The 23,123-nt window shown below is 39.5% G+C and overlaps 1 protein-coding gene across 2 annotated transcripts; it reads left to right on the forward strand.

The window, feature by feature from the left end:
* Positions 1–567: 567 nt before the first annotated feature.
* On the forward strand, positions 568–22,083 carry zgc:172136 (FERM_F1_FRMD1 and FERM_C_FRMD1_FRMD6 domain-containing protein). 2 transcript variants are annotated; one of them, XM_006638762.3, is made up of 14 exons: positions 571–1,647; positions 7,886–8,051; positions 8,775–8,865; positions 10,254–10,333; positions 11,493–11,569; positions 12,227–12,413; positions 12,905–13,060; positions 14,888–14,953; positions 15,163–15,231; positions 15,618–15,792; positions 16,781–17,095; positions 18,712–18,807; positions 19,143–19,213; positions 19,446–22,083. In XM_006638762.3, exons 2-14 carry the CDS (start codon positions 7,983–7,985, stop codon positions 19,725–19,727), a joined length of 1,734 nt encoding a protein of 577 aa, XP_006638825.3. In that variant the 5' UTR covers positions 571–1,647; positions 7,886–7,982; the 3' UTR covers positions 19,728–22,083. The 2 variants fall into 2 exon arrangements, with proteins under 2 accessions (XP_015218141.2, XP_006638825.3); XM_015362655.2 differs by lacking the exon at positions 19,143–19,213 and having other exon boundaries at positions 568–1,647; positions 19,446–19,539.
* Positions 22,084–23,123: the final 1,040 nt, after the last annotated feature.

The raw sequence follows: 23,123 nt of genomic DNA on the forward strand, positions 1-23,123 counted from the left end.
TGTTTCTGTAGCAGGGCACAGCTAAAAACAAAATTGTATTAAGTTCCTCAAAGAAAGGGAGAATATGGTTTAAGTCAATTGGTCATTTAAAAATGTTCGGAAATTAATCAGTTGGTCAAAATCCAACATTTTATTGACAGGTGATGCTGGGGTTTATCAATTGGGTAAAGGCTTCATTTTGCTACTTGCACCAGTAATATCAAAGATAGTACTTTAAAAAGAATAATCTGTGAATCTTGATTAATATATTCTCGTTTTTTTTTTTTATGAGTGCAGCAGATGTCATTGACACGCAACTGATAAAAGTGCATTTCATCCTGGACTGTAGCTACCGGTCCCATATGCGCTGTGCCTTTCGGTTTAAACGTACTAAATTCAACAACCAAAGCATTCGCCCCTTTTGTCTATGGCTTCTTCGTTTCTGGTTTTCAATTCCAACCTTTTACGCTTTCACGGAGAAGTAAACGTGCCAAACTCCCTGTAAGCCTTCTCGCAGTACAAGAAATTCAGGTGCGCGAGTGAATGAACTGGGGCTGTCGGTCCCCTCTAGCGGCTCCATTGTTAATACTCGGCTATTGTCCCATTGTTGAACTCTCGACTAGCGACAACAATCAGGCTTCGGAAATGAACGCCGCCTCCTGCTATCATCCGATAACAAGGTTGACTCAGGTTTTAGAAGCCGTAATGGTAAAAACACGCTTGAGGCGGGATTGATTCTTGGACTTTTACGCTATTTATTGCCTCTATCCATGTGCAACCTACGGTCTGTAGATACGCGTAAGAGCAATTTCCGCATAACTAAATTCCACCACCACCAAAAAACAAAAACAAAACAGGAATAGACATTTTGGCAATAGCACTACAAGGAAGTATAATTAATTACTATTAAGGTATCAGCGTTGTTTTGTTAAACGTAATACTTTTCCAAACTTTAATTTTCAAATAAAAAAAGGATCACGTTAGACCGTTTACCGAAATGTTCTTTTGATATTCAGTACCGTTTAACTAGTCATAGCAGGACTCTTATCATTTAAAATGTTAATTTTACATCTGGAAAAGGTACATTGGGATTAAAATACTAACACTATACCGTCTTCGCGTTCTCCTTCCTTCTTTCGTCGTAGTTTGCATACTAGAGGCGAGTCTCACGTGTTTTTTTTTTATTTATATAGCTTTTAAAACGAGCTGGCCGCTGTTGACTTTTAGTCATGCTGACTGAAAATAACTACAGTAGTTTTTTTTAAATAATATTTGAATAATTTTCTCCGTGATCAGGAAGCATATTAGTACAGTTAACAGTACAGTATGCTGTACATTTATAATTCTGATTATAAAGATAAGTAAAAGTAATCCTGTTACGCGTCTTTCATGTTACTTTTTTTTCATTTAAAAGTTAGCTCCCCTGCGTCGCCCCCCACACTTAATTCCAGCTGGTAGTGTCTTGGCCCATCCCTACTCTCCGGCAGTCAATGGGCTGTCGGAGGAGGTGGGTGTGTGTTTTAGGATTGTAGGTTTAGTGTATGAAGAAGGGGTTTTTGAATTAGGAGTAGCCAGTGAGAAGCGTCTCTGAAGAACAATTCTCTTGAGAGAAGTCAAACGTCACCCTCAAACAGTATTTTCACGAATCCTGTGCTGTGCATTGTTTTGGTGAGTACAACTCTGGCTTTTACCTTAGAAGTTAACGAGCCACAGATGGCATGGTTATTTCAGTATGCTCATTGGATATTATTTGTATAGGCTAAGTCTCTGAACTTTAACTGCATTGAAATGTATGTTGGTGGTCTTGACTGAAAATAAAGTTTCTAAACTGGGGACGCATCCGCAACTGAATCAGTTGTTTTTTTTTAACCTCGGTCTGATTTTTGTGTCCCGAATTAAAGTGAGGAAGTAAGCAGGGTAGTGGCATCTACTTCTGCCTTTTTCTAAATAAAAATCTTCAATTTTGAAGCATTTCTCAATGAAACGTTCCATGTGTATACAACCTGCTTAGTGGGTGCAATATCGTCATCGAAACGCGGAGTTTCTTGGCCAGTGAATTGTACAGCGCTATTTTAACTGTGTCGGTGGTTCATTCTGTTTTAGGAATCATTGCCCGTGCTCTGCGCTCACTCCTGCAAACGTACTGTTTCAATATAAACTTAATACATTATTCTGAAACGGCTTATATTCACTGGACTCTAAATAAGAAAGAACCATATTGTTTCATACTGGTGTCGTCTTCCACATGTAACGTACTGGTGCTGAAACAACATTCTGATCAGCGTAATTTCCTTATAATTAGTTTGGGATTTATTGAGATTGGACACAAGGGGCCGTTTTTATCTCAGGCTTCATCAAAATGCGACCCTCACACCTGCCATTGTGTTTTTAAATAAGCTTTCTGTTTTAAGACTACGGGTATCTTATTTCAACCTGTGATACTCCCGTGCGTTTTTAATGCGTCAGTCGAGGCATAGAAGTCACGTTTGTAAAAAACGTTGCAGAGAGCGGCGTACAGATGGTTGTTAGCCTGGCAAGAGCAAATTAATCTCTTTTTATCTCATTATATAGTCTTAAGGCAATGGTACCGAACACATATGTTGTGTAGCTGTTAAATTTAAACAAAACTGTAGTCTGCAGATCGTCAGTTTTACATTTAAATAGGGAAACACCCCTCAGTTGCGATATTGAAGTGCTAGATGGTATGTTGCTAATCATTATGGCAATTTTAAATAATGTATTAAATCAGTATTTTAATATGCTTGATAGGCAGGAGAAATAAAAGTAGTGTAACCGCATTAGACTAAATTTCTTTGTTGCTTTTTGAACGTATTTTTGTGATACAACCAACCTTTAAATGTGCTCCAACAGTGATTTATCATTTATCGTATTTCAGTTTCTGATGTCAGCAAATTAACACGCAAACACAAATGCTAACGGTCTTCGTCAATGAGTGCGAGATGTCGTCAATATATATAAGCTTGTGTGCAAACCTTGCTTGAGACTGCTGACTGTGAAGTGAAGAAAGTGAATTATTTTACACACCTGGCCATGTCAATTATTAATTTTCCCCTTTTAAGTTTGTCTTTTAAGAGACCTACAGTAGGTAATGTCTTTGTCACTGCCTTTCACCTTTTATCTCAAAGCACTCCTCTGTCTGTCTATAGGCAAGATGGCCATTTCTGGTTCTGGTCTTGTATGGCTGCAAATTAGTAGTCAGACTGGGCCACCGATGTATACATATTGAAACGCTGTTTTTTTATCAGTTTACCAAATAGTGAAATGGGCCTGGGATCTGACAACTCTTGATGTGAAGGTCTCCAAGGTGTTTATCTTTCAAAGTATCCCGCATGGGTTCAGTAACAAAATACCACTTCATGTGTTTTTTTTTATGTCTAAGAAACTATTTGTCAGGATGTGGACTGACCAGTCTTTGTCTTGAGTCTGGGGACAGCACAGGACCTGTTTTGCTTTAAAGTGATGTCCCATTAGTGGGATTGTTTTTTGTTTTGCCATAATACTAAAGCTGTAAAAGAAAATAAATTGACTTTAGGACTGCTGTTCTCCCAGGGTTGCTCACTGTCACTCCCTGCTGCAGTCCTTAAGGAGGGCTGCGTGGAGTCATTTGGAAGATTCAGAGGAGGATTTAGCTAGTCTCAATTTTCTGCTTTATTGGACAAAAACAATGATGGGCCTGACCCCAAACTCTAGCAAAGATTCAGCTCCCTCCTGGAACCCCCTCATCTCTCTCCAGACGTGCCTGACTTCACAAAAAGTCTCAAACCACAGAAGTCACTGCGTTCAGACACTTGATTAAATAGCTGCAGCTTTAAGCAGTTGCTGTACTTTCCATGTTAGGCCATACTCAGCAGTGACTGTCTGTGAGTCACTGTGGCTACTATAGACTACAAAGGTATTTGTTGGGAGGGAGAGGTGGGATGGTGATGTGTGTAGAAGCTAAAAGTCATTTGAGTCTGTACTGCTGTAGCGTTGTGGAACTGGGGTAATTTTACTCCCTTCCAGAGAATGCCTGGCTCAGACAGTTTGAATAAATCAGATGTCTATCGCCTTCTGAACTAGGCAACTACAACAAAAAGTTGCTTTATATTCTTGTGAAAAAGTTACGCCATTAGAGTGCTATGTGTTTCACCAAAATAATAGCCAGTTTTTTGGAAATTACTATTATTTTTCAGCTTTATGCAGATTTTCTTTTAAAAGTAAATGGATACAGATTAATTCTACTTTGGGTAGGTGAGTTTTTTTCTCCTAAAAACTATCATTGGAATACAAGCAGGTCTGCGGAAGTATGGGCTTAGATTTGCTCATAAAACGAGCCCCACATGAGAGCAAAGTTGAATGTTATTTCTATAACAGTTCAGCGTTATCTCCTCTGTAAGGTAACTAATCATGAGACCATCTACTTATAGGGAATGCCTTTTATTACAAGGATATTAAGTCATAAAGCAAAATCAGCTACAGCTTTAACCCTTAAATAATACACTAAAATAATACTTTTATGATATTCCGGGTCAAAATACTTTCAAAATCCTTACCTTTTTGCAGAAGAAATGAACAGTCTTTCTCTTGGGGTTTAGTGTGTTGTAATTACTTGTGCACTAAGTGCTTTGACTTTGGAATGGTAAAGGTATCTAATCAGTCTTATGAAAAGTGGTGGGTCTTGGTGTTTTTCCATTTCCTCATGTTTGTATCCTGTTAGGAATTCTTCTTTAGTGCACCATTTACCTCAGTCTTGACATTTTATAAAGGAATTCAAATGCAATGCAAAAGGCATTTTAATGCTAATTAAACATCACTTGTAAAATAGCAATATGAGCAAAGTTAAACTCACACCCACGCCTACTCACTTTGCAGTCAGCATGTGATTCATGTGTAAATGCACTGCAGCGTGGGGGTCCAGGGACCTGCTCAGTGTTCACGGTTGAGCCCAGGATGTTCCAGATATAGTTGATTCAGACACTGACTCAGAATATAACAGTAGAACACAGGCTCAGGTCAATAGTCAGGGTTTGAAGGAGTCCAAATCTCTTGAGCGGTACAGTGCAGGGTAACGTTCACAGCTCTTTGTTGGTATTCATTGTTTACTAAGAATATTACTATTATTGTTAAAGAAGCAGTTTATCTGTTTTTTTTTAATTAACATATTATCTAAATATATAATTCAATCATTAGTAATCTCTTTTTGTATGCATAGCCTACCTTCTTTAAACAGAGTTTCACTGAATGTGGAGGACAGTTGAACTGCATACTTCATAAAACAAAGGGTAAACCAGATTAAAAGGAAATTGAAGAGTTATTTTTAGGCACAGTAAAAATTAATTGGTACTAAAACTAATACTACAAATAAGCTTTTCTATACAATATTTCTGTCAACTTTAATTTATTTCTTTGATAAAAATACATTTCCCTGTGGTTGAAGTGAGGCTTTTGGGGTTGCTTTTCTGTCCTGTCCATTGGGTATCTGGGTTTTCATTACATGAATATGTTTAACTTGAAATGCCGCTGTCTCTAACACTCGCCAATAGTTGCGTGGTCACTGGCAAATGCTGGTTAAAAACGAGGTCTCCAGAGATCTCATAATGCGATTGACCTCACAGTGATACCTCTGAATATCTGTAAACCTCAAGATAGGCATTACTGTTTGTCTCTAATTGGCTGTGAAAAGCCTTGGTGCTTCTGATGAGAGCATCTGTTCATCAACTGTAAGTCCACCAGAGCTAAGGGAATCGTGCTGTGCTGACGTTTTAATTAACAGACTGGATTTAAATTTTAAAAAATGTTGTCAGGCTTATAAAGAAGAGTTATAATCATACAAGATAAAACTTTGGATGCACGTTCATTTGTTAAAATAAATGCTAGAGACATTAATTCAATCCTTTAAAATATAAAAAAAAAAATTGATTTGTAGTTATCCTTACATGTTTAGCCATACTGATGCTGCTGCACTGTAAGTTGCCAGCGCAGATGGGTTATACGGTATTGGATTTTACAAGTATTTCATTATTTTACAATGTACAGTAGTACCGTGAATGGGATACATGGGTGCTGTCCTTCAAACGTTAACAAATATTTTAATGCATACAAAAAGACCACACCTCATTATACCATTATTGTGGCTGATAATTAAAGTTGTGAGAATCCTGCTGAGCTGGACTCTGCTTACTGTGCATACATGGCCTCATACACTTCCAGTAGACATGCGGAAATCTCACAAATGCTCAAGAAAATGTTGCACGAGATCTTATTTGTGAAAAATTCATGTTCGTTTCGGAAGGATATGTTAGTATTTTACAGACCCAAGTCCGTTTTTCAGTTGAACCTTGAAGAAAATTGTGTTCTGAGCTTTTGTAAATTTATCTAATGTAAATAAATGTCAATCTCTCATCTTTGTTTTTCTTCCCATTCCTTAACTGTATTAAACCACAGCTTTGCTGGGGTGAGTACTGTAACTTTTTTAAGCTGATTAGTTGATTTGTGACTAAGTTGGCGTTAATCACTCAGTGGCAGTACTAGTCTGTTTAGAAAAGCATTGGGCCTTGAAACATAATCGACTTAACATTTTGTCGGAAACTCAAACCTCATTGAATTACTGAAAAGATTGTATTCCATTGTGTTATATACTGTAATGTCAGATTCTACTTGCTTTTCTGTGCCATCTGTTTTATCTCCAACTGGAATCTCAGTTCAGTCACTTAAACACACTCATGTACTTGAGAGACCTACTGTGTTTTTCACAGGATAGGCCTCATTTTAAAAGTGGATGATGTGCTCTATTGAGTCTAGGTTCAGTGTAGTTTCTGCATAATGGACAAGGTAAGAGCTATTTAGATTAGGTCAAAACAGTCTGGAGAGCTTTGTAGAAAAATGAAGATCTAACTGCAAAAAAAAGTTTGACAGATGACAAAAAAAAAGTTTGACATTTGTTTCCTGAGAATTAATACATTATTAAATGTGTCTTAAGTTGTTGGAGTAAAATAGATGAAACAAAAATTAAACCTAATCAAATAATTGTTTATCTTTTGTGATTTTAATAACAAACTGTCTTCCAGTAAAGAAAGTTTTGAAGGCAGGCATTTTGGATCTGGAACTATAACAAAAATAAAATTGGTGCATCATTTCTTTTAAAGATTTCCACTTTGGAAGCAGAATCGCTAAACAACACAGCTCAGTCAGTACAAGAATGTACAAGCTCAGGAGTTCAAATAAGGTTTTCTGTTGTGAGTTTTTTTTAAAGCTGTTGGTTTTCTTGCTTAAGACTGACACCCACATGTGCAGCTTAAATCAAAGACATTTCACAGCTGCTCAATATAGCCAGCAATAATGGACCTTGGAGTGCTTGCCAAGTAATGACAAGTGTATGTTTTCTGTTGGCTGCTCCTTTGGACCAAACACCAAAGAGTTTTTATTGATGAATGACTGAGGCTGACGTTTTTATGGCACCTTTAAGAATGTTCAAAAATCACAAAGCACACATTCATGCTTGACCAAAACATGGATCAGAATAGCCTTTTGATGGATGGCAAAGGTACTTTATTTGGCTAAATGGATAATACAGGGTGTTGTGTTCAGAGAAACATGATTGAAACTGTGGAAAGCCATGGCAGAGCAAACTGAATGGATGTGAAAGTTTAAGAAAACGGCAAGATCTGTGAACATTTCCAGTGTTAAACATGTCTAAAGGATGTGCTTGGAAGGTTAGTCCGAAAAGAATACAAGCTGTGCATACTGTCTGTGCTGGTGGAATTCAGCGTTCTAATGTGCTGTGCAGAATGTGCTGAAGCCTCGTTTTTCATCAAGCAACAATGCAGCTGTCAGGACATGTCTACTCCTCTCTTCATGCAGAGGAGGTGAGCTGTTTCCCTTAATTCATTTTCTGCTTTTTTTCCAGGGGAGATGAAGGCTCCGGGGCCTCTGTTTGGAGCAATCCTGTAAAAGGAACGGGCCCTTAGCCAGACCTGTGTGAAGGATCAGATAAAAGAGTTACCATGAGCAAGCAGGAGCAAAGTGTGTGTGTCTTGTTGCCTAACAAAGAGCAGCTTGACATCACCATTGGGGTAAGTGCAGAATCGGAATTGCCCACTGCTGTTAATGTATGTGAATGCATTGCTGAGATGCGGGTTTCATTGAAGAAACTGTCTTCGTTTCATGTTAGAGGCTTTGAGTAGTCACCCACTACAGAATAAATCTAATTTCAATATTTAGTAATATATTGTAATAGTAATATTTTGAGTTTATTTTATTATAGGTCTATGTTATGGGTTTGAAATGAAAAAAAGTAGTGTAGAAAAAATAACAGTATTAAAAAAAACCCTAAAAATGTTTGTTAGCACGTTGCCCTTTCAATATTACACTTAATTTTATAGTTTCTTCAACCAGAGAAAGTGTCCTGTAGCTGTGAACGTAGATGAGTTCATGCTCAGCTACTGCATGTTCACAAGAGCAAAGTTCTGTGCATGCATGTTGTAAAAGTTAATAAAATTATAAGTACTAAATCATCTTCAGCACAGCTCATATATTGAAGTAAGTTGTGGGAAGTATACTTAAGCATTTGTCCTTCCTGCTTTTAACGAAGGTTGCCCTCCTAGGAGTGCTTTAAAAAGATAAAAGTGAATGTTAAATTTCCACTGAAGGTAACAAAAACAAATCAGTGTTCCCCATTCAGTAGATGAAATGCATAAAAGAGAAGCACAATGTTCTCTCGTAAGTGGAACAAATGGTTTCCTTAGTAGTTGATGTTGATGAGCCTGTTCCAGCTGTCGGTCTGTTGTGTGATGCAGGTGAAGGCGATAGGGCAGGATTTGTTTGGTCGTGTTTGCGAGCTTCTGAAAGTCAAGAACCTTCACTTCTTTGGGCTCAGCATCGTGAAAGGTGGGTCTTACTATAATATTGTTTTAGTGCAGACAATGTATGTTTTTATGTGACTTGCTTGCTTCATGTTATTTTTCATTCCTGTACTTATTAATGGGCTTTTTTTAGTGCGGGAAAGGTTGTCTCAGGGTATTCTGTGTGATTATAATTGATTAAAAGGTTAAAACAAAGGAGAAAAACTGGTTTAATCTCAACATGACTGGTCTAGTCCATTTTTATTACTAATAATAGATTTATTGCTTGTGTTAGATTTTAGATGTTTTAATTCTAGCCCCTGTATGGTTTGCATCACATTTTCTACTTCAAATGTTGCTGCACTGAATGTTGTGTAGAAGAAATTATGATGGGTATGGACTGTCACAGTGTAAAGATATGATTCCAGCGGTGAACTCGGCTTCAGACATCTGGCAAGAGCAGTCTATAAACTTCAAAGCTCCCTGCCAGTTCTCCTGTTGAGTCATTAAGCCGTACTGGCTGACACCAGGACCAATCTCTTGGTCTAGGCCTGTCCTTGAAGTGCTGTGCTCCATCTACATAAGAAATATCAATATGAGGGTTTGCTGCCAAAATCAAAGCCATTTGTTTGAATCAATGAATGTTTCCAGCATAACTGAGATACCTAATCTTTTGATAAACAGCTGCAAAGTTTGTCTTTGCCTTTGTTTTCGGCTAATCCTGTGAAGCTTACCTTCTCAACAAGAGCCCTTTTGTTTTTGCAGGATGGAGTGTTTCACTATTACCCAGGATTCCAGCAATATTAATTTCATTAAGGCTGGAATGTAGTTCAGCATTCCTCCTCAGAGGGGAGATGGAGATTGTGAGGGGGTGCAAATTGCTTCTGGACACATTCATCATGTACCTCTGACTGACAGCGAGATTATTTGCAAATCAATCTTCCTTTTTATTATTGCCCTTTGAAAAGAAAAGTTGTTTCTCCTTCAAAGATTGTTTCTGGAAATTGGACTGTAAGCTGTGAAGCATGCAGTGACTAAGTTCACTGAGGCTCTGTGTGTGTTTATTGTGCTGGATTTGGAACTGCCATCTCTGAACGAGGCAGCACAGGGTTACAGACAAAGGACATTTATTAAAGAAAATATTCCTAGCTTTTCCACATTTTAAAACCAGCTGTATTTTTTACCTAAAGTTTAACAGTCTTTTGCAATTGTTGCCAAAACTTGCTTTCAGTCCTTCCTTTGGTAAAAGGTGTTTCTTGGTAAATTGGAGTGAGAAAATAGTGTTTTGGAAGCAATGTGTTTAGGCATAGAGGCTGTAAGTAGCCGAGAAATAATGCATAGGACAAACTCAGCGCGTTAATTCTAAAATCTTTGTACATCATTTCAGACATGATTACATGATCTTAATGCTTCTTTTGTACCATTTTCTTTCAGACAATGAACTTGTATTCATGGACTTGGAGCAAAAGCTGACCAAGTATTTCCCCAAAGAATGGAAGAAAGACTCTAGCAAGGTGAGGCTGGATGTCTAAAAGTACACCTCTGCATGCACATGTCGCTGAAGGTGTTCCTACTACGTGTTAGTTTATATAAACACTGTTTAGTACAATCTGTGCTGTTAGAACACATTAAGAAATGTAATAACTGTTTTGTGAGCACCTGGAGACGTCACTGATTATTATATAGAGACAAATGTTATTTGCTTACTAAAGCCAGCAGCCATACCACTGAAGCTCAGCAGGTGTGAGCCTGGTCAGTACCTGGTTGGGAGACCTCCAGGGAAAAACTAAGGTTGCTGCTGGAAGAGGTGTTAGTGGGGCCAGCAGGGGGTGCTCGACCTGCGGCTCATGTGGGTCCTAATGCCCCAGTGTAGTGACGAGGACACTATACTGCAAAACAGGCGCCGTCCTTCGGATGAGACATAAAACTGAGATCCTGACTCTCTGTGGTCATTAAAAATCCCAGGGCATTTCTCGAAAAGAGTAGGGGTGTACCCCGGCGTCCTGGCCAAATTTCCCATCGGCCTTTATCAATCATGGCCTCCTAACAATCCCCCTCTATGAATTGGCTTCATTACTCTGCTCTCCTCGCCACTGAGAGCTGGTGTGTGGTGAGCGTTCTGGCGCAGTATGGCTGCTGTCACTTCATCCAGGTGGGGCTGCACATTGGTGGTGGTGGGGGGGTGTCCCCATTAACTGTAAAGCGCTTTGAGTGGAGTGTCCAGAAAAAGCGGTATATAAGTGAAAGAGGCTTGAGATATTAGCTTCAATTACATGGCATCACTTGTTTCATGCTCCCACGATGCTCTTTGTATAGAAGGGCATCATGTTTGTGACTTTGAATGCACTCCACCTAGTATTTCCTAATATCGGTCTATATATTTCTCGGTATGATATTTGTTGCTTAGAGGATACTGTGTTCTTTAGTAAGTGGTGGTCCAGTATACCTCTCTTAGGGCACTGTTGGCATGCATTTTACTTAGGCACCAGAGTGAGAACTGTTTATCTATTTTTTGTCAGAACAGAATGGTTTTCCAATTAAAGTTATTAAAATATATCTATAAAAACTGAAAATGATCACAAAAAATGCTAAAGATTGGAAAGGCAACTTAAATAAGCTATATGTGTAAGTGTGGTTTCTCTTTCTGATTCTGGTTGTCCCCTCCTCCTGCAGGGCTCTACCTGTCCCGACTTGCCTCTAGTCACCTGCCTGCAGGTACAATATTACATAGAGAATGGAAGACTCTTAAGGTAATGTTTCTGAACAAGAATGTTTATAGGATTTAATATGTTTCTTATACTCATTAGCAGGAAACAATCATACTTCTGAAGTCTATTTTGGAGATTAGAGGGTGTGAATTATATACCCTAGTAAAACTATATACCACATGAAATCAGTTTTTAATACTCTTTTGCATGCTTATAGATTTTGTGAGTTTGTACTTAAGAAAATAAACATATTCCATTGTGTTCTGCAGGTGTTATAAGAATGTGTACATAAGTTGGCAAGTTGTTCTGTGATAGGTGTATTTAATAGACAATTCATAGTTAATCTTTGACTCGTGCACAAAAAGACAAAGTTGTATGGTGACATCATTGGGAGCCACAGAAATAGAAATATTTTGTCAACATTTTATTTCCTAAATAATATTTATAACATAAAATATATAATGTATAAAACAATAAATATTCCTAAATAAAATTAGGAGATAAACTATAGAAATCTTGGCGAGCAGCATTCGAATTAAATCAGCAGTCTGAAATACAATATGTATTGGTGTTGATACTAAGATTGCTCTCAGGTGGACTCACTGATCAGTGTACGTTATGTTCTGACAAATCTGTGTTTCATTGCAATATATTAAGTCAATATGATGTGTTGCTAGGCCCCTTTCTTTTTCCTGGCAGTGACAGGAAGGCCGGACACCTATACTACTGTGATCTACGAGATCGAGTGCTGAGATCGGAGTGTAGACACAAAGAGGAGGTATATTTCCTGTTAGCAGCGTATGCTCTGCAGGCTGATCTAGGGGACTACCAAACCGAGGGGCATGTGGGAGAGTACTTCAAGCCACAGGACTACTTCCCTTCATGGGTAGGTGCCTCACTAAATGCGCAATACCGGTTATTTTTGTTTGGGCATTCGAAAAATTGGTTTACAGTTGCGGTATTTTTCAATCCCAGCTTCCCTGCCTGCTATGAAATATGGGGTAGACATGTATTTACAGAGCACACTTTGCAGAGCACTCCAATTAGGGTGGAACTGTAAAGTACACAATCCAGTAACACCCTAAAATCATCTGTCATACAAACAAGTCAAGCCATTTGATGTGTGTTATGTCTTTGGAGCAGTGATCCATGAAATCATTTCACTTTGAAATTAAATCATTATAAGTTCTGTCCTGAGTCTTGGGCAGGCCTATTCTCAGAGATGTCAGTTTCTAGTTAGCCTAGACAGAGTTTGCAGTAGGATGGAGAGGGTTCCTAGAGAGCCTAAGCACAGATAGGCTGCTCAGTGCCTGTTCCCCAGCCTATGGGATTTTGTCCCGAGGGGAAAGATAATTAACAGTGTTTTCCAAATCCCAGATCATTGCCAGAAGAGGCTGTGACTACATCCTGAAGCATGCGCCCAAGATCCACAGGGAGCAGAAGGGGCTGTTGACCAAGGAGGCCATTCTTCTGTTTGTCAGGGAGTCCTGCCTGCTGGAGGACGTGCCTGTGCACTTCTACAGGCTGCGTAAGGTAAGGGCAGGCACTTCACATCTGCCAAAAGCTGCACAATCAATTCTTAAAATCAGTCTCAGAGATAAGAAATGCAGTGGGTTTCAGCTGAGCTAGCATACGTACTGCAATTAAGAAAGAAAGCATTTCTTCCCTTAGTCAGAAATTTCAGTGTTAATACAAAACCAAAATTAAAAGTGACTCATTTAAACATGCAGTGCCCAACCTCTTTTAAGTGTATGTTTGCTCAGGTATGCTGAGCATCCCAGCAATTGTGGGTGTTTCTTCTTACATAGGTGATTACATTTCTGAACTTGCAGAAAGGAGGTGTGGCAGTAGGTATTCAGAAGAACAAGTAATAGGTTTATTCCATGCTGAAAAAAAGAAGAAAGAGAACACAACGTTTCGGCCGTGGAGCCTTCTTCAGGTGTGAGAAATCTGGAAATAAAATTTTTTCCAGATTTCTGGAAATTTTCCAGATTTCCAGAAATCTGGAAATAAAATTTGGACATTTTCAGAAATATGTACGTCTCGAGCTTAAAGGCATGTGACATACAGCAGAGCACTTGAGCTCAGGGGTGTCAAACTTGTTTACTATGGTGGGCCAGATTTGAATGAAATGTACTTAAAGTTGGCCATACATACCAAAAATTAGGGTTCTCAAGGCCCCCTATGACTGCACTTTGACCAAGGGCCCCCATCTCACTGAAACATATCGTACTTTTATCCACTCTCTTCAACTTGCTGCAATGAGCTGTTTTAAGATGCTTATGCAGGTCATTAATGGAATATTATTGTTAAAGGTGCACAGTAAAAAATAACCCTAACTGCAGTGCAGTGCAGAATTCATAATACAGATCTAATTGGCCCCTTGCAGTGGCATGGATGGGACTGGTGGTTGCTGCAATATGTGATTTTGTTCATGTTAGTGCTGATTTCATATCATTCTCCATGTGTATTTATGCTCTGTCTTTGAAGACTTTTAAAGTGGAAAAATCTGCTTCACACAAATGAGAGGTTCCAAAGGGTAGAAGACCTTAAAGGGCTTTCTCACTCTGTGGGTACTCCTCACTCACTTAGATCCAGAACACCGATAGAGAAAACAGTGAAAGAAATCTGGAAATAAAATTTGGACATTTTCAGTATTTTCGTCTTCTGGCCGTGGGCCAAGAATTGCCTCAGTTAGTGATGAGCACAGATTTCTGACCCAGTTTAAGTGAGTTTTGTCAAGCTTGGGGAAGAACTCAATAAAATAATCCTTCCGGAGTGAAAGATGGGGAAAATATGCAGCCAGAATGTTGTCAGCTGTCATGGTAGACATTTTGAAGTTGTTGTTGAAGGAGTGGGAACATTTCAGTGACTCTCATGTAGTTTTCTCTCTCCCAATGCAATATCTTGCTAGAAAAAGTTCTGACTTTGTCTTGAACATTCAAAATGATAAGATAATTGCCTTTCATACTCTGATTAAGAGTATTTAGTAACTGGAATACACCTGACATGTATGTAAGCTTCAGAACCCACAAACATTTTTCAATTTTCAGTTTTCTTTTCAGAGAAATCATTCAGCTCCTTTTGAAGGTTATAAACACATTTTAACACTGCCCATCGAGATAGGCAGCTTACTTCTGAGGAGCTAGTTGTTTAGCCAGCTGTCAGTTTGAAATCCCAGATCTAAGTTATCAACACGCTTGACAAAAAGGGAATGAGACTCACACAGTCAGTACCCACCAACCAATTGGTTTAAAATCACGTGGTGATAGTGGAAACGTAGAAACCAAAACATAAGAGTTCAAAAATAGTATTTATCTTAATAACAGAAATGGGACTAATAGTTTTTGGTTTCAACAGGACAAGAAGGAGAAGCATGGCTCTATCATCCTGGGGCTGACCCTGCGAGGAATGCACATTTATCAGGTGTGTTATTTTGCCCGGCTTTCAAAATGTCCAAATTTTAGAATTCAAGTATGTGTGAAAAATGTTAAGAATTTGAGTACAGATAATGAATGTAGATGGTGATACTGGGAACAATGATACGTGGTTAATTATGGTTTCTTTGGCACAGATTGGTTACCTGAAGCTATTTCCAGCAGATGCTTTGAGATTGTTCATTCTTTATGTCTTAGGAGCTGAACCGTGTACGTCAGCTGCTGTACGATTTCCCGTGGTCTAACGTTGGCAGGCTGACGTTTCTGGTATGTTGGGTGCATCTTTCTCCTTTGTGGAATCTCATATAACCTGTTTCTCATCGGTCAACATGGCGTGCCAAGCAGATAACAAGAGCAACAATGCATTGCTAATCTTTCTTGTAATTTGACACATCCACTGACTCTTTTATTTTGTGTATTAACAGATGACTTTTGTTATATCAATTTTGAATGTTTCTTGTTGCCTTATACAAGGCTTGAAACTCTGAAGAACAGTTTCTAAGATGCACATACTGTAGCAGAAGTACATACTGTAGCAGAAGTACAGAATGTGTGTTTCTGAGAAGAATGTGACACAGGATACTGATGGCAAGTTACATTGCAGGTGAAATATAAGAGACAAAGTCGTCAGTGTTACTTTTGCCATATTGCAGGGTAAAAAGTTTGAAATCCAGCCGGATGGGCTGCCATCAGCCCGAAAGCTTGTGTATTACACTGGCTCCCCTTTCCGGTCCAGGCATCTGCTGCAGCACCTCAGTAACGGTCACCGGCTGTACCTCAACATCCAGCCGGTACTCAAACACATCCGCAAGATCGAAGAGACTGAGGGTAAGAGTGTGAGACGGGCTTGGACAGAGCTATTGAGTTTGCTTCGGTGTCCAGGGAACTGTACATAAACTAAAATAATAATGTATTACTCACCATTACTGACAGTCGTAGAGATCGCAAATAATAGACATTGTAAGAAAAAAAAAAGGCTGAAGTTTGTTTTTAGGTAAGGTTTTTCTCTCTGAGGCAATGAAGTTACCAAAATTAAAACCAAGTACTCGTCCTTCACCATTTGATCTTACATAGAGCAGCTGTGACAAGCAGCAAAAGGCTGGTGGGTGATTTCAAACATCATATCCCTATGAAATAAAATCCAGAGAGGAAAAAGACTGAATTTTAAGAGTCCAGCAGAGGTTAAATGGTCATTTAGTTTTGCTGGTTCTGTAAAATAAATAAATCCTTACTTTTATATAGCACTTTTCTAGACACTCCACTCAAACTGCTTTATGGGGACTCCCCTCCATCAGCAATGTGTAGCACCCACCTGCATGATGCGACATGCCGAAGTGTGCCAGTACGCTCACACCAGCTATCAGTGGGGAGGAGAACAGAATAGAGCAGCCGATTCATATACGGGCATTATTAGTTGGCCCTGATTGGTAAAAACCTGGGGGAAATTTGGCCAAAATACTCTTTTTGAGAAATACCTTGGGATTTTTAATGACCACAGAGTGTCAGGACCTCAGTTTTACATCTCATCTGAAGGACAGCACTTTTTTTTTTACAGTGTAGTGTCCCCATCACTATACTGATACTGGGGCATTAGGATCAACACAGACTGCAGGGTCAGCACCCCCTCCTGGTCCCACTAACAAGCTTTTCCCAGGAGGCACTGGCCAGACTCGCTGCTAAGCTTCAGTGGGCTGCCAGCTGTGAGCTGCTGAGTGATATAGCTGCCGGCATTCCATAAATCTGTCAAAATCCCAGTAAAGCCTTTGGTTTTCCAGAGGATGGAATATGAGTTGTGAATGTCGTCCCGTCCCCCCAGATAAGAAGCGATACCGCGAGTCCTACATCAGCGACACCCTGGAAGTGGACCTGGAGCCCCTTGGCCCGGTCGCGGACGGCAGCCCCCGCTTCCCGCGCCGCTCCTGCTCCGGCAGCAGCCGCGGGAGCTCCGGCATCGAGGCCGACGCCCGGCAGCGCACGTCTGTGGAGATGTCGGTGGACGAACCCTTCTCCCTGCCCCCCGCGCACTCCGCCATGAAGTCCTTCAGCTCGGCCATCAGCCACGGCAGCTCGCACACCTCCGGCATCGAGACCGGCAGCAAGACCCGCGCCGATGATGACTGGCAGGATGACGGTGAGGGGAAACCGCCCTCACTCTTGCCTCCACGCATTTACACTGTCCGGATTAGGGAGTGAGGGATCACGGAGGGACTCTGGAGCAGGACTGGGTACTTCCACTGCAGTCACCCTGTGATCATCTCAGAATCCTGGCTAAACATAGTGTGGCTTGGCACAGAATCGATCTGAATTTTGGATTCTTATCTTCATTGTGTTATTTGTCATGTCCTTCAACGGTCAGTGGGCTTCGCCCTGCTTTATCCCTATTTTGGGTAGATAACTAGACACCTGTTACTCCCCAAATAGTTCCCGTCCCTAAGACAGTCTGAAGGACTCTGTCCTCAACAGAGCTCATGTCTCCGAACAGAGAAGGAGCTTAGTTGTGGTGAAATTAAGAAAACTAGGGCACTGGCCCCTTAAGAAAATCTGCCTGCCTTAGTTTTGATCTGTATACCTGTGAGCCACAACTCCCACTACTGTGATGACACTTTGCTGAGGGTCTCCCAAACTGCTTTTTTTGAAGGGATATTCACCTTTCTCCAGATTCTGCACTGATGTTACCCATTAACTGGATTACTTAGCTGGCTGGCTGAACTTCTGTTTGCATACATTCCTCACTGTTGTGTGGGGATAATTGCCTGCAAAGTATTTTATTCAATGTGAGCAGCTTCTCTGTGTTCTTTGGCAGCCCTCTCAAAGCAAAGACACCCCATTCCTTGACCAGAACAAAGTCTATTTGTCACTATAGAAAAAGATAAATTCAGTTTGAATGCTTTGTAACTTGTATGATGAAGGGTTTTGAACTTTTTATTTGATCTGAAAATGATAGATGCAGAAATTATACACTGGATTAGGTTCACTGGCTAATTCAGAAAAAAACAAATGATTAGTATTTGTTACGAACTTATTTTACCTTACAGCTCATTTTTGGTTAACTGTGTTTCACTTGCTATGGTCCTTTAACCATAGAAAATGAGCAATATACAGTATATGTAAAGTAAACACTTCTAAAAACAAAATGCAGTACTTGAACCACAGGTTTGTATATAAAACAACTTTTCCAGCTATAATCAGTATTGTTCTATAAGATAGATATTTAACACTGGTCATATTGGAATGCTAGAACTGTAGAAGTACAAGCACATATTTTCCTAAGATAAGAAATAAGCTTATGTTTTAGGAATTAGATCAAAGACACTAACAGTCAGTCTTGAAAATAACTTTTAGCACTACAATTGCAACAATGTAGAACACAACTTCAGAAAACTGCTTTTGAAAATGTACAAGGCATCATGACTGCATACTCGTTAAGATATTAACTATAACTCAGAGTCTACACAAAGTTATCTGGGTTACAATTAAGAGGACTTTGCTTTTAAGCAATACATTCTTGATAAAGGTAAATGAACCATTTACTTTGATCAGATGTTCCAACGCAATAATGCAAAGTCAGGCAATCCTTGGTCATTTTTTGAACATGCGTTTTAAGTAACATTTGCAGGAATAATGCACACTTCAGCAATTAAGCCAGCTGTCATTCATAAAACCTGTCATTACTTATCAGGTATCTGATAAAGTTTCTCTGTCCGTTCTGGGCTCATGTTGTTTGATGTGGACCTTTCTCTCGTGCAGAGGTGGAGCTGGCTGTGGATGAGCCTGAAGAGGTGTCTGTGGATGACCCAGAAGAAATGTTGCAGTTCTTGGCCAATCAAGAACAGAGCTGGAAGGGTTAGTGACCATGGAGCTGAGAACACATGGATGACTGCACAGCACTTCATAGATCATCACTGTACAGCTGAACACATATAGTAGTAGCTGCTCTGTGACAATAGTAATAGTGAATACCAAACTATTCTCAGCCATGCCTTTACTGCCACCTACTGTCCTATAATGTTTTTCTTCTAAAAATGGAATTACAAATTTCCATAACTGAGCAGTTTCATAAAAGCAATTGTCACACAAGTGTTCAATGAAGAGTTTCAGTATTTTAAACTAAAAAGTGCTTTAAAGTATTACCTTTATATGGAAACCAAACTCCTATCATATAGCTTTATTTTTTGCAGATGTCACTATCCAGCCTGTGAGCTCAATAGAAACGCGAGTGAGACTACGTAACATAGACTCCCTTGAACAGGTGAGTCGCTGAAGACATATTTGAGAGTTTAGGGATAATTGCTGATTTAAATCTCATTACAAATCCCAAAGAGGAGAGTCATGTAACCAGTAAGATAGTGGGATAGTATTCTAGGAGCCTGGTGTATAGTGAAAGTTAGGATCCAGATTCCTGTGACTGCTGTCCTGTTGTCTCACACAAGCGCTGCTTGGGTGTGTTTCCTCATGCTTGTTCTTCCACATCTCTCTGACAGGCGTCTAAGCGGAAAGGTCGGAGCTGTACAGACCGGCACAGCCAGAGCCTGGATGACGTGCGTCTGTATTCGCCACCAGCCCCACTAGGCGCTGGCCTGCACACAGATACGTCTCAGAGCTACACCTTCGGTCTGTGCGCGCCTGACCCAGAGGACCAGTACTGCTACACATACTGCACCAGTGAGGGCCAGACTAAACCATCCTTCTATGGCAAGAGGTCCATGAACTGCCTCTCCCTGGACCTATTGGGGAACGAACAGCTGCTGGAGTTCATGCTGTAATTCAGGACTGCGTTGAGGAAGCAACCCACATACACAGCACTTTAAAATGTAGGCCTGTTCTGACTGGAGAAGGAGGTCAGTCTAGTCCTCTGCCTGGAGACTCTGGAAATGGAGGAAGGGTGCCTATTGAACAAATACTGTATTGAAGGACTCATGCATACAAAGGCTGCATGTGAAGGAAATCATGCATTGCCAGCCATGCAAGAATATACCTTTATACCTCACAGCCAGCTGATCATACACTCAGTGACCAGTGAACAAATATACTGGATATTCCATTATTGCTTTGAAATGGGAAGGTTTTCCTTAATTTGTAAAAACTCTTTTGATTATATGTGAAAATGTTTATTTTGTAATCCATTTTCTCACAAGCTGCTGTGTCTTCCATGTTCTGGCAGCTGAACTAGTATTTTAAAAAATGCAGCTGCAGTTGTTGCAAAAGAAAGCGTACTGGGCCAGAAACTCAGTCCATACTTCGCCTTGAATAATATGTTTCAAATTGATTTGTTCAGTGGAGGTAACAAATCTATCATCTCTCTTGATAAGATAAGTTAACAATCTTCCTATCATAGAAGGGGATATTTGACAGAATATTGCAATACAAAGAATAACATCCATTTAGTGTTACATTTTTGGTAACTAACATTTAATGTGCTCTTGTAGTCGTCTTTTACTGTGGTATTTATGTGTTGTTAAAGGTTAAGTTGGGGACCAGGACGTTGTTTGTGGTAAAGAGTGAGTTCAGGGAACAGTGCAAGAGGAGGGAAAGGAGGGACAGGACAGGGCAGAAGAATGTTTTTGAGGGTAGTTGGCAGCTTTCATTGGTGTTTTTTGTCAAAAATTTTAGGGTATTTACTGTAGTTTTCTTCAATCGGTTGGTATTACAAACTGTTTAGGCAATTTTATTTTTTGAACAATTTGGGATTGCCGCTTTTTAAATACCAGCTTTCTTTGGGATCCCTAGTTGTTTAAGACTCCGCTTTACTCATCAGCATGAGGTTCCAGCTTGTGTACTGCATGAAGAGAATGAGGACCTGCAGACGTCCTGCTCTGATTACCTGCCTGTGAGAACGGTTTTTGTTTGACACACTGCAAGTTCCACAAGGCCTTATTGGAAAGTTCTTGTAGGCTAGAACTCATTTCTCCCTGGTGCAACCGTAGACCTGAGGGGCGGCAAGCAAGTCGCAGCTTGTTTTACTGAATGGCGAGAAGGCTCGGCCTTGACACACACAATGGTGCCACCACTTTTCAAATTCCAGTCCCAGTCGGCTCTTGACATGACCCAGACTTGTCTGAGCCACAGGGCTCAACCTCTGCTCTGGGCAGCCGATGGTTTTTGAAGCAAAATGAAAAGACAGTTGTATTTGTAACTGTTTTTCCTGTGACAAGGATGTACTGTATTAAAGAAAGTTATCCGGTAAGAATGAAGGTGTGCTATTGAGCAGGATGAAGTGTTTAGATGTTATTCCAGCTCTAGTGCTCTTGTATCGTTTTCACGTTTCACTTTTTTGGCATGTTATTAATTCACTAGTGGAAGGTTTATTCCACTAGTGGAACGTACTGTGTCCCTGGGGATTCACAGGACACTAAAGGAAATGTTTCTATAATAACTTAAGGTTCCTCTTCAAAACCAAGAGTTATACAATGTTTTCTGTGTTAATGGCTTTATTTTCACAAGATTGAATTTAATGCATTCTGCAATTTGATTAAAAGGATTTATCACAAAGCTTATGCAAATTGTTTAAATAAGGGGTGCATTAATGTTAAGACTGTATATATGTCCTTGTTAATATGCCCTGTTTGTCTTTCAGGATTCTGAAAATTGAAAGTGTGAATGTGAGAGATAAGGATTATTCTCAACTATGAGAAGGGTACATCTGGTTTATCAGTTTGCAGAATTCTTGCACTTGATTCATGATATGTTATTTTTGTTCAAAGCCTATCTTATTTGGAATATGTATCTTGTATTTTTAGAAGTTGCATCAATCATTGCATTTTCCTGTGTATTATTTATTTATGTCTAGCATTGAAAATAAGATTATTTTATGCAAAGAATCTACCAACAGGTTTGTTGGTATTCTTCATTCTAGTATTAATTGTAAAAGCTGTGACTGTTCGTTCTTCTTATTTTTTATATTGGCATTTTTCTATTAAGAAATTCCTTGTACCTTTTTATATCTGTGACCTATATGATCATTTATATCTTATGTAGACTAATTACACCATATTGTATTAATTGCTGTGTTTAAAATCATTTATACATTAAACAGGTAAATAGAGTTTTTCTCTAAATGCTTTCTCCTTTCAGTGAAAGGAAACATTTTTGTAAGACTATAGCAATAAAAATGATGAAATGTCCTAATGAATTGAAGTGAAGACTTATTTTTGATGTCCTTGAAGATGCTTGGCGAAAACTCAGATCTGCTCGGGACACATAAAAATCTCTTTAGCATCTTACATTAGAGGTGATGAAAATCGTTTAATATTTCTAAAAAGATTAATAGTAATATAGTATTAACAGAGTAATGTAAATGGGATAATAACCATCCTCTGAAGTAGAGAAATTGCATGTAAAAATAAAACCCTAATACTGGTCAGAGCCTGGACTACCTGCACTTCTATAAACATCTCAAACTACAGTGTTTGTAGAAGGTACAGTAATTTGATTCACCAATACAGTATTTTATAAATGAAATACATGTCATAAATGTATTAACAGATTATATATTGCATGGTAGCGCAGTGGATAACATTGCTGCCATGCAGTGCTGGGCTCCTGGGTTCAATCCAAGACCTGGGTGCTGCTCTGTGTGGAGCTGTATGGTCTACCAGTGTACGTGTGAATTTCTTCTGGGTGCACTGGTTTCCCCCAGCAGTCCGTAAACCTACTTACAAGTTAAGTATGTTATACATACAAAGAGTTAATTGGCTACTGGTAAAAGTGGCTGTGGTGTGAGTGTGTAATTAACTGTGTTGGCCCCGTGATGGACTGGCATCCCATACAGGGTGTGTCCTGTCTTGCTCCCATTGCTTGCCAGGATATGCTCTAGCTATTATTAAATTAATGGGCTTATTTATTTTTAAAGCAATTTTTTTCAGCCTCTAAAGATTTACCTTGCAATCGGTTTCCTACACAACCTGTGTCAGAACTATTGCTCAGAACTGGAGAGCTTAATTTCCTTTGACAGATCTATGTAGAACATTCCTTTGATCCAGAAAAAAAGAACTCTGTAGGGTGTGTCACCTCCTCACAAGTCAGAATTTGGATGGTCACCAATGGTGGATAACTTCATCCTTTGCTAGCCTAAGATCTCGTTTACGTGACGAGATTCAGTGCTCAGACTCAATAACTGGAGTAGATCACAATCCATGTGAAGGGATTATGTCCTGTTGTGG

This window comes from Lepisosteus oculatus, chromosome 17 (assembly GCF_040954835.1).
Source record: "Lepisosteus oculatus isolate fLepOcu1 chromosome 17, fLepOcu1.hap2, whole genome shotgun sequence".
NCBI lineage: Eukaryota > Metazoa > Chordata > Actinopteri > Semionotiformes > Lepisosteidae > Lepisosteus > Lepisosteus oculatus.

Bases quoted from the DNA above. Each gene is read 5' to 3' on its own strand.
- zgc:172136 (XM_006638762.3), top strand. From the start codon at position 7,983: ATGAGCAAGCAGGAGCAAAGTGTGTGTGTCTTGTTGCCTAACAAAGAG. The intron at 8,052-8,774 runs GTAAGTGCAGAA...TGTGTGATGCAG, and splicing joins AGCTTGACATCACCATTGGG to GTGAAGGCGATAGGGCAGGA. The intron at 15,232-15,617 runs GTATGTTGGGTG...GCCATATTGCAG, and splicing joins TTGGCAGGCTGACGTTTCTG to GGTAAAAAGTTTGAAATCCA.